Source organism: Pristis pectinata, chromosome 7 (genome assembly GCF_009764475.1).
Source record: "Pristis pectinata isolate sPriPec2 chromosome 7, sPriPec2.1.pri, whole genome shotgun sequence".
NCBI classification, from domain to species: domain Eukaryota; kingdom Metazoa; phylum Chordata; class Chondrichthyes; order Rhinopristiformes; family Pristidae; genus Pristis; species Pristis pectinata.
The window spans coordinates 53,816,013-53,833,007 of NC_067411.1; the positions used below are offsets into that span (position 1 = coordinate 53,816,013).

General features: G+C 42.6%; 1 protein-coding gene across 3 annotated transcripts in view; it reads left to right on the forward strand.

Annotated features, from left to right (window-relative positions):
• Nucleotides 1–16,995, forward strand: part of LOC127572255 (tetratricopeptide repeat protein 39B) — a 205,420-nt gene that overhangs the window by 87,523 nt on the left and 100,902 nt on the right. The window contains exon 1 of one of the 3 annotated variants that reach the window (XM_052019235.1): nt 13,793–13,911. The exons of the other annotated variants lie outside the window; for them this stretch is intronic. Within the exon in view, the coding sequence (XP_051875195.1) occupies nt 13,910–13,911 (2 nt within the window). The 5' untranslated portion in view covers nt 13,793–13,909. Of the gene's footprint in view, nt 1–13,792; nt 13,912–16,995 lie in introns of those variants that run through there. 3 annotated transcript variants of the gene reach the window in all.

Genomic DNA, 16,995 nt, shown 5'->3' on the forward strand with positions numbered 1-16,995 from the left:
GTACTGGGACCTCTGTTATTTGTGCCGTATATCAGTGATTTGGATGAAAATGTAGATGGGTGGATTAACAAGTTTGTGGATGACACCAAGATTTGTGGAGCTGTGGGCAGTATCAAGGACTATCAAAGAATACAGCAGGATATAGATCAGGTACAGATATGGGCAGAGAAGTGACAGATGGAGTTTAATCTAGGCAAATGTGAGGTGTTACACTTTGGGAGGTCAAATGAAAGAAGAAAGTACACATTTAATGATAGCATTGAGGTACAGAGGGATCTTGGGGTCCAGGTCCATAACAAATGGATAATATGGTAAAGAAGGTACGTATGGCATGCTTGCCTGCATTGGTATGGGTGTTGAGTACAAGAGTAAGGAAGTCATGCTGCAGCTATATAAAACTTTAGTCAGACCACACTTGGAGTTTTGCATGCAGTTCTGGTCGCCCCTTTATAGGAAGGGTGTGGAGACTGTGAAAAGGGTGTGAAAGAGGTTTTCCAGGCTGCTGCCTGTGTTAACGGGTATGAGCTATAAGGAAAGGTTGGACAAACTTGGGTTGCTCTCCCTGGAGAGTCGGAGGCTGAGGGGAGACCTGAAAGAGGTTTTTAAAATTATGAGAGGCATAGATAGGGTAGACAGTCAGAATCTTTTCCCCAGGGTAGAAATGTCAAACATGCTCTTAAACTTAGAGGGGGGAAGTTTAAAGGCGATGTGGGGGCAAGTTTTTTGCACACAAGTGGTAAGTGCCTGGAATGGGTTACCAGGGTAGTTGTGGAGGCAGGCAGTTTGGTGGAGTTTAAGAGGCTTTTAGATAGACACATGAATATGAAGGGAATGGAGGGATATGGATGATACGTGGGAGGAGGACATATAATATAAACTGGCATCAAGATCAGCACATGTTGGTAAAAATTGAAATCAAATCCTTAGCAAGAAGTGACATAGGATCAGAAGATGTAGAATCCTTGTGGATGGAGTTAAGAAACTGCAAGGGTAAAAAAGATGGGAGTTATATACGGGCCTCCGAATAGTAGCCAGAATGTGGGATACAAATTGCAGCAGGAGACAGAAAAGGCATGCAAAAAGGGTAATGTTACATTGGTCATGGGGGATTTCAATAGGCAGGTAGATTGGTATTGGTTTATTATTGTCACTTGTACCAAGGTACAGTAAAAAGCTTGTCTTACAAACCGATCGTACAGGTCAATTCATTACGCAGTGCAGTTACATTGAGTTAGTACAGAGTGCATTGAAGTAGTACAGGTAAAAACAATAACAGTAGAGTAAAAACAATAACAGTACAGTGCAGTGCAATAAGGTGCAAGGTCACAACAAGGTAGATCGTGAGGTCATAGTCCATCTCATTGTATAAGGGAACCGTTCAATAGTCTTATCACAGTGGGGTAGAAGCTGTCCTTAAGTCTGGTGGTACGTGCCCTCAGGCTCCTGTATCTTCAACCCGATGGAAGGGGAGAGAAGAGAGAATGTCCCGGGGTGGGTGGGGTCTTTGATTGTGCTGGCTGCTACACCAAGACAACGAGAGGTAAAGACAGAGTCCAAGGAGTGGAGGCTGGTGTCCATGATGCACTGGGCTGTGTCCACAACTCTCTGTAGCTTCTTGCAGTCCTGGTCGGAGCAGTTGCCGTACCAAGCCGTGATACATAGGATGCTTTCTATGGTGCATTGGTAAAAGCTGGTGAGAGTCAAAGGGGACAAACCAAATTTCTTTAGCCTCCTAAGGAAGTAGAGGCGCTGGTGAGCTTTCTTGGCCATGGCATCAGTGTGATTTGACCAGGACAGGCTGTTGGTGATGTTCACTCCCAGGAACTTGAAGCTATCAACCCTCTCGACCTCGGCACCATTGATGTAGACAGGTGCATGTACACCGCCCCCTTTCCTGAATTCAATGACCAGCTCTTTTGTTGACATTGAGGGAAAGGTTGTTGTCATGACACCATTCCACTAAGCTCTTTATCTCCTTCCTGTACTCTGACTCATCGCTGTTTGAGATACAGCCTACAACAGTGGTATCATCTGCAAATTTGTAGATGGAGTTAGAGCAGAATCTGGCCACACAGTCATAAGTGTATAAGGAGTAGAGTAGAGGGCTGAGGACGCAGCCTTGTTGGGCACCAGTGTTGAGAATAATCATGTTGGAGGTATTGCTGCCTATCCTCACTGATTGCGGTCTGTTTGTTAGAAAGTCAAGGATCCAGTTACAGAGGGAGGTGTTGAGTCCTAGGTCTCGGAGTTTGGTGACAAGCTTGCTTGGAATTATTGTATTGAATACAATACAATATCAGGTTGGTACTGGATCCCAAGAGAAGGAATTTTAGAATGCCTACAAGGTGGCTTTTTAGAGCAATTTGTGGTCGCGCCTACTAGGGAAAAGGCAATTCTGGATTTGGTATTGTGCAATGAACCAGATTTGATTAGGGAGGTTAGGGTAAAGGAACCCTTAGGAGGCAGTGATCATAATATGATAGAATTCACCCTGCAGTTTGAGAGGGAGAAGCTAAAATCGGATGGATCTGTATTATAGTTGACTAAAGGTAATTACTGAGGCATGAGAGAGGAGCTGGCCAAAATTGCTTGGAAGGGGACCCTAGCAGTGATGACGGTAGAGCAGCAATGGCAGGAGTTTCTAGGAGTAATTCAGAATACACGGGATCAGTTCATCCCAGAGAAGAATAAGCATTCGTGAAGGGAGGACGAGGCTACTGTAGCTGACAAGGGAAGTCAAAGACAGCATAAAAGCAAAAGAGAGGGCAAACAATATTGCAAAAATTAGCAGGAAGCTAGAGGATTGGGAAGCTTTTAAAAACCAACAGAAGGCAAGTAAAAAAAGCAATAAGGGGAGAAAAGATTAAATATGAAGGTAAGCTAGCCAATAAGATAAAAGAAGATACCAAAAGTTTTTTCAGATATATAAAGAGTAAAAGAGAGGCAAGAATGAACATCGGACCACTGGAAAATGACACTGGAGAGATAGTAATGGAGAACAACCAAATAGCAGATGAACTGAATAAGTATTTTGCATCACTCTTCACTGTGGAAGATACCAGCAACATGCCAGAAATTCAAGAGAGTCGGGGCACAAGTGAGTGTAGTCGCTATTACTAAGGAGAAGGTGCTTGGTAAGCTGAAAGGGCTGAGGGTGGATAAGTCACCTGGACTACAACCCAGGGTTCTGAAAGAGGTAGCTGAAGGGATTGTGGAGGCATTAGTAGTGATCGTTCAAGAATCACTAGATTCAGGAATGGTTCCGGAGGACTGGAAAATCGCAAATGCCACTGCACTCTTTAAGAAGGGAGGGAGGCAAAAGACAGGAAATTATAGGCCAGTTAACTTGACTTCTGTGGTTGGTAAGATTTTAGAGATTAAGGATGAGGTTTCAGGGTACTTGAAAGCACATGATAAAATAGGCTGAAGTCAGCATGGTTTCCCCTGGCAAATTTGTTGGAATTCTTTGAAGAAGTAACAGGCAGGAAAGACAAAGGAGAGTCAGTGGATATTATTTACTTGAATTTTCAGCAGGTCTTTGACAAGGTGCCACACATGAGGCTGCTAAACAAGATGGGAGCCCATGGTATTACAGGAAAGGTACCAGCATGGATAGAAGATTGGTTGACTGGGAGAATAAAGGGGGCCTTTTCTGGTTGGCTGTCGGTGACTAGTGGTGTTCCACAGGGGTCGGTGTTGGGTCCGCTACTTTTCACATTATATGTTAATGATCTGGATGATCTTTGTGGCCAAGTTTGCAGATGATACAAAGATAGGTGGAGGGGCAGGTAGTGTTGAGGAAGCAGGCAGTCTGTAGAAGGACTTGGACAGGTTGGGAGAATGGGCAAAGAAGTGGCAGATGGAATACAGCGTAGGGAAGTGTCATGCGTAGGCTATTTTCTAAACGAGGACCGAATTCAAAAATTGGAGGTCCAAAGGGACTTGGGAGTCCTAGTGCAGGACTCCCTAAAGGTTAACTTGCAAGATTGAGTCAGTAGTAAGGAAGGCAAATACAATGTTAGCGTTCATTTCAAGAGGACTAGAATATAAAAGCAAGGATGTAATGCTGAGGCTTTATAAGGCATTGGTCAGACCACATTTGGAGTATTGTGAGCAGTTTTGGACCCCATATCTTAGGAAGGATGTGCTGGCGTTGGAGATGGTCCAGAGGAGGCTTACAAGAATAATCCCGGAAAATAAAGAGTTAATGTGTGAGGAACAGTTGATGGTTCTGGGCCTGTACTCTCTGGAGTTCAAAAGGATGAGGGAGGATCTCAGTGAAACCTACTGGATATTGAAATACCTGGATAGAGTGGACGTGGAGAGGATGCATCCTGTAGTGGGAGGATCGAGGACCAGAGGGCACAGCATCAGAATAAGAGGATGTTCCTTTAGAACAGAGATGAGGAATTTCTTTAGCTAGAGGGTGGTGAATCTGTGGAATTCATTGCCACAGACGGCTGTGGAGGCTAAGTCATTGGGTATATTTAAAGTGGAGGTTGATAGGTTCTTGATTAGTAAGGGCGTCAAAGGTTATGGGGAGAAGGCAGGAGAATGGTGTTGAGAGTGAAAAATAATTCAACCATGATCGAATGGCAGAGCAGACTCGATGGGCCGAATGGACTAATTATGCTCTTATGTCTTATGGTATAACATCATGGGCCGAAAGACCTGTCCAGTGCCATAGTGTTCTATGTTCTATTCTGTGTCCACAAAAGGGACTGCAGGGTGGTATGTTGTCCCCCCAGTGCCAGGGTTGAGTATGTCTCTGAGTGGTTGCAGAACATTCTCAATGGGGAGGGTTTGCAACGAGAAGTTATTGTGTTCGTTGGCACACATGGCATAGAAAAAGGGATGATGTCCTGCGGAGGGAGCTAGGAAAGAGGTTAAAAAGTAGGACCTCAGGTGTAGACTCTGGATTACTCCCTGTGCCACAAGCTAGCGAGGGTAAGAATAGGAGAATATGACCAACGAATGCATGGCTGAAGAGTTGGTGCAGAGGGTATTTTCAGATTTTTGGATCATTGGGATCTCTTCTGTGACAGATGACCTGCACAAGAGGGATGGGCAACACCTGAACTGGAGGGGACCAATCCCTGAGCAGTCAGATTTGCTGGTGCTACCAGGGATGGTTTAAACTAGATTGGTAGGGGGGGTGGGATCCAAATCAGAAGTGCGGCAGGTGGGAAGCTGGAAGTTGAGACAGAATTCAATGCGTGTAAGGTCAATGGACAAGACGGGCAGCAGCATGGCAGGGAGCAAGGAAAGAGTGTTGGACTAATTTGCATTTATTTCAATGCAAGAGCCCTGACAAGTAAGGCAGATGAACTCAGGGCATAGATAGACACATCGGACTGGGATATTATAGCCATTACAGAAACATGACTAAGGGACAGGACTGGAAGCTTAATGTTCCAGGGTACAGGTGCCACAGGTGGGATAGTGGTGGGAGGAGAGAGAGGAGGGGGAGTTGCATTTCTGATTAAGGAGAGCATCACAGCAGGAGTCCAGGGTGAAAATACTGTGTGATTGTCCAGTGAGGCTTTATGGGTGGAGCTGCAAAATAAGAAGGGGATTGTCACCTTGTTGGGATTGTACTATAGGTTCCCTAGCAGTCAATGGGAATTAGAGGAACAAATATGCAGAGAGATTGCAGAAGCTTACAAGAATAATAGGGTTGTCGTATTAGGGGATTTTAATTTTTCTAATATAGACTGGGACTCCCATAGTGCTAAGGGCTTAGATGGGGTGGAATTTGTTACATATATTCAGGGAAGTTTCCTCAGGCAATATATAGAATGCCCCAGCAGGGAGAGGGCAAAGCTTGACCTACTCTTAGGGGAAAAAGGGCAGGAGAGGTGAATAAAGTGTCAATGGGGGAGCACTTTGGGACCAGTGACCATAGTTTTAAATTAATTATGGAAAGGGACAAATCTGGTCCACAAATTCAAGTTCTAAATTGGGGCAAAGCAAATTTTGACGGTGTTAAACAGGAACTTGCCAAACTTCATTGGAGTAGATTGTTTTCAGTCAAATGGACATCTGGCAAGTGGGAGGCTTTGAAAGTGAGATTTTGAGAGTTTGAGATCTGCATGTTCCTGTTAGAGTGAAGGGCAAGGCTGGCAGGAGTAGGGAACCCTGACTGATGAGGGATATTGAAGCTTTTGTCAGGAAAAAGGAGGATGCATGAGTCAGGTACGGGCAGCTGGATGAAGTGATTCCCTGGAGGAGTACAGGGGTTGCAAGGGTATGCCCAAGAAGGAAATCAGAAGGGCAAAAAGGGGACATGAGATGGCTTTGGCAGAGAAGATTAAGGAAAATCCAAAGAAATTTTATAAATGTATTAAAGGAAAAAAAGTAACTGGACGGAGAATAGGGCCCCTCAAAGACCAAAATGGATATCTTTGTGTGGAGCCGCAGGAGATGGGCGAGGTCTTCAATGAATATTTCCCCACTGTTTTTACCGTGGAGGACATGAAGACTTCAGACCTTGAGATAGTTAATGGGGAGGTCTTGGGGATAGTCCGCATTACAGCAGAGGAGGTACTGGATGTCTTAAAGCATATGAAGGCAACTAAATCTCCAGGCCCTAATCAGGTATATCCAAAAACACTGTGGGAAGCTAGAGAAGAAACTCCAGGAGCCCTAGCTGAGATGTATACATCTTTGTTAGCAACGGGTGAAATGCTAAAAGACTGATGAGTGGCTAATTTTGTGCCTTTTATTTAAGAAGGGGCTGCAGAGAAAAACCTGGGAATTTTATGCCAGTAACCCTAACATCTGTGGTAGGTAATTTACTCAGGGGGATTCTGAGGGATATGGTATCCAAGCATTTGGAAAGTCAGGGTTGATTAGAGATGGTCAACGTGGCTTTGTGCGTGGGAGTTCATGGCTCACAAATTTGATTGAGTTTTTTGAAGTAACCAAGAAGATTGATGAGGGCAGGGTGGTAGGGGACACCAGTAAGGCCTTTGATAAGGTTCTGCATGCCAGGCTGCTATGGAAATTTAGATTATACGGGATCCAGGGAGAGCAAGCTAATTGGATACAGAATTGGCTTGATGGTAGGAAGCAGAGGGCAATGACAGATGGTTATTTCTCAGATTGGAGGACCGTAACTAGTGGTGTCCCTCAGGGGTCGGTGCCTGGCACATTGCTATTTGTCATCTATACCACTGATTTAGATGAGAATATACAAGGTATGGTTAGTAAGTTTGAAGATGACACTAAAATAGGTGGTGTCATTGACAGTGAAGATGGTTATCAGGATTTACAGAGGGATCTTGATCAGCTGGGTAAGTGTGCTGAGAAATGACAAATAGAGTTTAATTCAGATAAGTGTGAGTTGTTGCATTTTGGACTACCACCATGAATGGTGGGGCCCTGGGGAGTGTTGTAGAACAGTGTACATGATTCCCTGAAAGTGGTGTCACAGGTAGACAGGGTAGCAAAGAAGGTTTTTGGCACACTGCCCTTCATTAGTCGGAGCACGAAGTATAGAAGTTGGGACATTATGTTGCAGTTGTACATGAGGATGGTAAGGCTGCATTTGGAATGTTGTTTTGGTCACCCTACCATATGAAAGATGCCATTAAGCAGGAAAGACTAGAGAGAAGATTTACAAGGATGTTGCCAGAAGTCGAGGGGTTGAGTTATTAAGAGAGGTTGAGTAGGCTAGGACTTAATTCATTGGAGCATAGGAGACTGAGGGGTGATCTTATATAACATCATGACAGGCATAGATAGGGTGATTGTGCCAGTTTTTTTCCCAGGGTTGGGGAATCAAGAACTAGAGTGCATAGGTTTAGGGTGAGGGGAGAGATTTAATTGGAACCCGCTGACCAACTTTTTCACCCAGAGGCTGGTCGGTATATGGAATAAGCTGCCAGAGGAAGTGGTTGAACCAGGTACATTAACAACATTTAACAGGTATTTGGACAGGTACATGGATTGGAAAGGTTTCGAAGGATATGGGCCAAACGCAGGCAAGTAGGAATCTTGGTTGGCATAGACCAGTTGGGCCAAAGGGCTTGTTTCTGGGCTATATGACTCTATGACTATGACATATATTGCAGGGATATAGATCATGTGCAGGCAGAAGGGATTTAGTTTAATTTGACATCATATTTCGCACAGGCATCATATTTGGCACAGACATTGTGGGTCAAAGGGCCCGTTCCTGTGCTGTACTGTTCTTTATATTAAAGGCAGATCTAAATGAATACCTACTAAGTGCTGGAAGTTTGAATCGTAGAGCAGGTGGTATAGAGAGTGATGTAACAGAAAGGGGGATATTTGCTTAGTTTCATTAGGAGAGCAAGCACTAGGAGAGGGGGAAGAATGGAAGAATGATTGATGATTAATCTGTTGCCTGTTATTCCTTTTGTATACCCATCTTTATTCTTTGCTGGCCTGTTCTCACACTTCCCTTGCTGCTTTACGTCCCGCTCCTAAATGGTTTTCTCCCCTACTTGCTCTTCTCCACCGCTAGTTCTCCATGCCCTTCTGCTCTTCCTCATGCCACTCAAATCTTTCTCCCCAGCACGTTTTTCCTCCCTTTCTCATTTTCTATTGTCTCACCTTGCCTACTTTTCTCTCTCCCTCCCTGCTCTACAATTTCCCTACCCTCCGCTTCCTATGACTCCTTGGCATCACCACCACCAATCATCTCCACCCATCCTTCTATCCTTCTTGCTTTGTTCCCAGCCATTTGTTTCTCTCTTTCTCCAGCACCACTTGCCTTAGTCACCTTTCTTTTACCTTTTTAGCAATAGTATGTGACTCTTATTTCAGAGTAAGGTCATAGATCTGGGTCTCACTTCAGAAGCATGAACACAGTCCATGCTTAGATTTCAATGCAGGATTGTGGTAATTCTGCAGTGTCTGTGATCCTATTTCACCATGTACAGCACAGAAATGGGCCTGTCGGCCCACCTCACATTTTTGCCCATCTAAACAATTCTCATTTGTCTGCATTAAGACCGTATTTGTCTATGCCTTGGCTATTTAAAATATTCACCACTTCCTGTGTAAAGAGAAAAACTTACCCCTCAGATCACCTCAGAGCTCCTCCCTATCAACTTAAACTTTGTTTTTGCCACCCCTACCATGCGAAAAAGATTTATCTACCTTATCAGTGCCTCTCATAATCGTATATACTTCTCTCAGGCACCCCTCATCCTCTTTTGCTCCAGGAACAACAAACCCAGCCTATCCAATCTCTCTCCATAAATAAAGTTCTCCATTGCAGGCAACATCCTGGTGAATCTCCTCTGCAATCTCTCCAGTGTAATCACATCCTTCCAACAATGTGGTAACCAGAACTGCACACATTACTTTAAGTTTGGGCTACTCAGTGTTTTGTGAAGTTGCAAGATAATGTTGCAACTTTTATCTTCTATGCCCGACCTATAAAGGCAAGCATGCCATATGCCTTCTTCACCACCCATTTGGCCAGTGTTGCCACTTTTGGGGAAGTATGGACCTAGCCCTAGGTCTCTTTATTCATCAACATTCCTTCGTGTCCTACCATTTACAATATATGCCTAAGGTATCTGCTTTCATTACTGGATTTTTAAAAAATCCAAGGCTTGATTTTGAAGAATATTTGGGCACTGGCTGGGGGGGGCAGGAGAGAATGGAAGAGTGACTGATGATCAATTCCCTTCCTGTTACTCCCCCACTTGTCTGTCTTCACTTCACCAGCCTGCTCTCAATCTTCCCTTGCCTCTTTACCTTCCACCCAAAAAGGGTTTCTCCCCTACCTGCTCATCTCCATCACTAACATCAGCAGACCAGGCAACATCTGCAAAGAAAGTTGAAGTCTGATACTGAGGAGGATGGTCTTGGGTTACAGAACAATGCTTTTCAGCTGGTAAGTTGGACGGAGAAATGGCAGGTGGAATTTTAATCCTGATAACTGCAAGGTGATACATTTTGGGAGGTCTGATAAGGATAGGATATACATCATGAATGATAGGCATTAAGGAATATTGATGAACAGAGGGACCTTGATGTATGTGTCTATAGATCCCCAAAGGAAGCAACATAGGTCAAGTGGTGAAAAGGGTGAAGGTGATAGGAGACACAAGAGACTTCCGATGCTGGAATCTGGAGTAAAAAAAATCAACTGCTGGAGGAACTCAGCAGGTCAGGCAGCATCTGTGGAGGGATAGGAATGGTCAATGTTTCGGGTCGAGACCCGACATCAGGACGAGGTGTACATGATGCTGGCCTTCATTCTCCAGAGCATAGAATACGAACCAGTTAACCTACCAATCTGCATGTCTTTATAATGAGGGAAGAAACTAGAGTACCAGGTAACCCACATACTCACAGTGAGAACATCTATCCTCCACACAGACAACACCAGTAATCAGGATTGAACCTGGGTCTCTGGAACAATAAGGCAGCAGAACTACCATTTGTGCCACTGTGCTCGTCTCTTTGTGGACTGCGTGGAACAGTCCTTGTTTCACTTCTCCTCAGGCCCACTTCCTCAATGTTTTTTCTGTGCATTATTGACTGTGTTCCTAATGATTTTGCATTCAGACAGAACTCAAATTTTATTACCTTTGTTGCTAGTTTCCATCCGCCCCTCATTTTCACGCAATCTATATATTTGGCTATGTATTCTCAGCTTGGGTAGGTTAACGACCAGTATTCTGTACAAATATCACAGATTCCCACAGCTGTCTTGACTACATCTGCTCCCACCCTGCTTCCTGAGGTGACTCCATTTTATTCTCACAGTTTCCCCAGCTCTGTTTGTATTGATATTGGTTTATTATTGTCACTTGTACCGAGGTAGTGTGGAAAAACTTGTCTTGCATACTGATCGTACAGGTCAATTCATTACACAGTGCAGTTATATTCAGTTAGTACAGAGTGTATTGATGTAGTACAGGTAAAAACAATAACAGTACAGAGTAAAGTGTCACAGCTACAGAGAAAGTGCAGTGCAATAAGGTGCAAGGTAGATCGTGAGGTCAGAGCCCATCTCATTGTATAAGGGAACTGTTCAATAGTCTTATCACAGTGGGGTAGAAGCTGTCCTTAAGTCTGGTGGTACGTGCCTTCAGGCTCCTGTATCTTCTACCTGATGGAAGAGGACAGAAGAGAGAATGACCCAGGTGGGTGGGGTCTTTGATTATGCTGGCTGCTTCACCAAGACAGCGAGAGGTAAAGACAGAGTCCAAGGAGGGGAGGTTGGTGTCCATGACACGCTGGGCTGTGTCCACAACTCTCTGCAATTTCTTGCAGTCCTGGGCAGAGCAGTTGCCATACCAAGCTGTGATGCATCCAGATAAGATGCTTTCTATGGTGCATCAATAAAAGTTGGTTAGAGTCAAAGGGGACAAACCAAATTTCTTTAGCCTCCTGAGGAAGTAGAGGCGCTGGTGAGCTTTCTTGGCCATGGCATCTACGTGATTTGACCAGGACAGGCTGTTGGTAATGTTCACTCCCAGGAACTTGAAGCTCTCAACCCTCTCGACCTTGGCACCATTGATGTAGACAGCTGCATGTACACTGCCCCCTTTCCTGAAGTCAATGACCAGCTCTATTGTTTTGTTGACATTGAAGGAAAGGTTGTTGTCATGGCACCATTCCATTAAGCTATCTCCTTCCTGTACTCCGACTCATCACTGTTTGAGATGTGGCCTACAACGGTGGCATCATCTGCAAACTTGTAGATGGAGTTAGAGCAGAATCTGGCCACACAGTCATGAATGTATAAGGAGTAGAGTAGAGAGCTGAGGACACAGCCTTGTGGGGCACCAGTGTTGAGAATAATTGTGCCGGAGGTATTGCTGCCTATTCTCACTGATTGCGATCTGTTGGTTAGAAAGTCAAGGATCCATTTTCAGAGGGAGGTGTTGAGTCCTAGGTCTCGGAGTTTGGTGACAAGTTTAGTTGGGATTATTGTATTGAAGGCAGAGCTGTAGTCAATAAACAATAGTCTAATGTAGATGTCTTTACTGTCCAGATGCTCCAGAGCTGAGTGTAGGACCAGGGAGACGGCATCCACTGTAGACCTGTTTTGGTGTTAGGCGAATTGCAGTGGGTCAAGATTATCTAGGAGGCTGGAGTTGATGCGTGCCATGACCAGCCTCTCAAAGCACTTCATGATGGTGGCTGTCAGAGCCACCGGTCGGTAATCATTGAGGCATGTTACCTTGCTTTTCTTCGGCACCGGGATGGTAGTGGTCTTCTTAAAACAGGTGGGAACCTGAGATTGAAGCAGGGAGAGGTTAAATATGTCTGCAAATATTTTGCCGGCTGATCAGCACAAGATCTGAGCACACGGCCAAGGACACCATCTGGGCCAGATGCTTTCCTCGTGTTCACTCTCCGGAAGACTGATCTTACCTCCTCAACAGTGACCACAGGTTCAGTTGCATTGGAGGCTGTCAGGGTGGGTGGTGACAATCCCCTTCTGTTCAAAACGTGTTGTATCTGTTCTGGTGATGAGACTACTCACACCAGTGAGACATCTTCCTTTTCTATAACCATGATTTCTCCTCCACTGTAGCTGACAGGACCCTCAATTGTGTCTTCTCTATTTCACACAGTTATGCTCACCTCCTTAAATAATGGGAAGTACATACAAGAAACAGAAGCAGAAGTAGGCTGGATGGCCCTTTCTATCTCCAGTAAGATTATGGCTAATCCTGTGCCTCCCTTTCCTTTCTGGTTTCCATATTTCCAATCATTTTAGTATGCAAACATTAATTGATCTCTGCTTGACTATCTCAGTGACTGAGTATCCACCTCCATCTGAGGCATAGGAAGTACTCCACTGTTTTCTGTGAAAATGGAATGAATTTTCTTTATATGCTTCTTTCATGAACTCAATACATCATAAAACTCTTTAAAATCTTTCGGAGTGCTTTTGAAATCCAGGCATTGTTATAATTTTGGGAAAATGAATGACATCATTTGTCACATGTAAATATGTAAATGGATCCTCTTTTGTCTGAAAATTAGCATTTCTCCCCATTTAAGCCCAATTTAGTATATTCTTTATACCTGTGTCAATTTTTTTTAAAACAAGTGTGAATGATGAATGAAATCAGAGTCAAAGTTGAGTTTATTGCCATATGCACAAGTACATGTCTGCACAGGTGCAATGAAAAACTTACTTGCAACAGCATCACAGGCACATAGCATCATATAAGCAGCATTCACAAGAAAAATATAAATTAAACATAAATTGCACACATTTTTACAAGAAAGAACACACTTAGAATAAAAAAAACCAAAGTCCATTCAGAATAATGGGTGAAAATTATGGAATCGTGTAGTAGGTGGCAAATTTACTCTGGACTAGGCAGTAGAAAACTGGTAAATTTCACATCACGTTGATTATTAAACAGAATTTTCAAGCAATAGACTTTGTAACAGGTACACTGATGATAATGTCTAACATGGTGGGTGGCACTTTAAGAGGGAGTGCCATTGAATATGTACACAAGATGAATTTTGGAAATTTTCAAAGGTATTAATTTTGAAGGCATTTATCTCATTAAATTATCAGCAGTCTATGTGGTGTCTTAAAAAACTGCAATTATCAAACTACTACGTTATGTAGACTTGTTAGCTAAATATCTGTGCAAAGTGTTTTCTTTTGGAAAAAATCATGGAGCATGCCTCTATGCCATTGGTGGCAGTCACTGCCTTTCTGTCATATTATCTCTTGTGCTAATACTCGTCATTAGGATTCTGCCACTTTAAAGAAGATCCTGCAGATTTGCTTGTATTTGGTTGTAGCTGCACAATGAGGTAGCCCTGCCCAATCTACAAAGCTGCAGTGCATAGGAAAATCCTGACTGCTGCTTTATTTGTCAGGAATCTAGTGAATTACTAGACATTTATTACTCCTGCATGAAGGAAAAATCACAGATAAGTAATGTAGGTAACATGTATTTTCACAAAGAGCAGGTTTGTTTGTGATATTTCCAGCATGTTTAGCTTTATATTTTTTCAGTGGGTTGGATTCTGACACTATCTTTTGATTCGTTGTGCATAATGCTATCTGTACTGTGTGTTTTTTTGGTTGTGGTGTTGGGTGGGGGGTGGTATCTTTAGTGTTCAAAGGACTACGACCGGCTGTAAATATAGAATAGAGGATGTTGCAGTGCCTTTGAGATCGGAATTAAAGGATTTTGAAAAGGTTGATGTGAATTAAAGCAGAGAGTTGGTAATTATGCACCACCATGAGTAGACTTTAATGAAACAGTATGTACAAAATAACAAATGGGTGTAAAATGCTTAATAGTAATTGTGGGTTTATACATACAAGAAGATTGGATGAGGTTTGGAATAAGAATGCAGCAGTTGGTTATGGGCTTATATTTATTATTAATTGAATATAACTGCCATGTTTGCATGCTTTGCTTGTCCTTGGGAAAGTTGCCACAGTACATAGACTTGATGGAAAAATGTTGCTTTTAGATGTAGGTGCCTTCCCAGCATTATTCTCCTTTCTAATTCTTTGGTTAATTGCAGGACAATTTGTGGCTACCAGCATGAGATTATATTAAGGCTAGAACCACTGTCTAAACCATGAATGTGTAAATTGTGGTTTGCATCCATAAAAATGCTAAATATTTTTCATTTCTGTAATCTTGTGGGTGATTCTGTAAAAACAGTTAAGCAAATGGTGAGAAATTAAACTTTTGTGTAAAATGCAGAGCTGGAGTTGGGTACCGCTTCCAAATTAGGCACCCTGAGCAGAGATGAAAAAGTTAGTAAAAACTGAAAGTTGTTGAGTGCTCAATTAGAGATGGGATGTTGGAAATCCTGCTTCCTTTCTCTGTACTTGAGGAGTTTCCCCTCTGTTAAGACTCTGATGTGACTTATGTCACATATGGAGCATCCACATCACAAAGTGCAGATTACATTCCACACCTCTTCACATCCCTTCCTTCCTATTAAACCACACTGAGACTTATTAAACTTCAGTAAACAAGTCAATATTTTGTTTTGAATGTCGGTCTGCTTTTTTTAAATTGTGTCTGTCATTCCCTGTCCCCCTCCAACCTCATTTCCATTCCTGTATTGACCCCTCAATTTCTACCCCATTTACTTGTTACTAAAGTATCTTTTTGACCCTTTTTAATTGACTGCTTCATGATCCTTACTACTTCTGACTTCTCCCCATGGATTATTTATTCCTGTTTCATCACCTTCCATACTTTTTCCTGTATCTTCTCTTTCAATTCATTGATATTTCTTGCCCCTTCTTAAGTAGTCCATCTTGATTTTGTTTTCACTTTCAAGAATATTTTAGCCAGATTCAAAGAGTTATCATTGATAACTATTTTGCTTCAACAAGCTAACAACTGCATTCACAATTTCAATGATCTTTTTTCTAAGAATTTTAAACAACTTCTATCACAGTGCATTCAAATGCATGCTTATTTTACCCAAACTCTTTTTATGAAGTAATCCCTTCCAATTGAGGATGACTTGCTTTCATTTCAGTTCCTTGGGCTCTGAGGTGACTGATGAGGCTAAAGTGAGATCCACAGATTTTGCCACGTGGGGGAGGAGGTGTTTAGCAGAACAGGTGGGTGGGTAATTCAGAAACATTATGTTCCTTCTGCCAATTGCACTATGTGCTCCTGAGGTGACACTAGTTCTCTGTGCAATCCTGAATCCTCTTCCCCTAGTTTGAGCAGTCATAAGCCAAGGATTCCAAGGAGTCATTGCAAAAAGACTTTTGACACACTCTTAAACCTTTTCCTGTGACACACTGGTAATCTCTTGCCATGAAGGTGCTCAGACAGATAGATAGGAAAGATAAAGTCAGCAGCACTTTGCTTAAGTCGATACTTTTCCAGATACAAGTATGCACAAAGAATGATGCAAGGTGGTGAGAATGATCTCATCTGACCTAAGGGTCTTGGCTGCGTATATATTCTGCGTGGCAGAAGTAACTTTAGAACATGTTTGTTCTTAACATTTAACTTCACATGGAATAATGATTGAGGGATAGCTCAGGTTCCTGTCATGGCCTTATTGCTGCATATCTATGTGAAACATGCAGTCTCATTTGACTTCCAGTGTAAATTGTGTTATGAACAATCTGCCAAATGATTATATCTTCCAGTTTGAATAAAGCATTGGTCAAGATCAGCGTTATTTTGTATTGACCTTCAATATTCTTGCTTTTAATGAATGTTGCCTGTGTTTAAATGGTAATATTTTTCTAGCAGAACTGAACTCTTAGATGTTTAGTCTATCTGATGGTTTAGTACTTCTGTCTTTGTTTCTTTCAACTTTAAGATTGTTAATTTTAAATGAAGCAGAAAGAAGTTTCTTTAGTTGTTGTAGTGAGGCTTTTTGGAATAGTATGAAACAAAGAAGCAGCTTTCATTTGCATAGTGCTTTATCAAGGCACAAGAGGTTTGAGAAGAACATAAATGTCAGATCATAAAATTATAGAAGCATACACCCTGTCTGTGCTGACTGAATAAGGCCTATCTAGCCCAATTTCACTCTCCAGTCCTTTGCTGCAGCCTTGAAATTTACAGAATATCTAAGTACTGGTTAAGTGTAATGAGGTTTTCTACCTGCACCTCTCTTCAGTTCGCCTCTATTATTCCACTATTTATTATGCATAAATGTGCCCAAACTCCCCACTTACCATGGTAAAGCAAATACACCGTTCCTATCCACCCTTTCACCTTTTCATAGTTTTATGCACCTCTATTAAATCAGCTGCCTCTGATCCGAAGAAAACTGATCCAGCCTCTCCAATCTTCGTAACTAAAATTCCTCAGTGCTGATGGTTTTCTTGTATGCCTTCTCTCTGCTTTCATCAGTGGAATCACTTCTTGCCTGTAACATGGCATGCGGCCTTGTTTTTTTTAGTTGGAGAATAAGATATCAAAATCTTGTGAAGCTTTTTAATGATCTAATCTATCATTCTTCATGACCTCTGGGATCTGTGGACATACTTTCCAAGTTCTCTTTGCTCCTCCAGGCAGT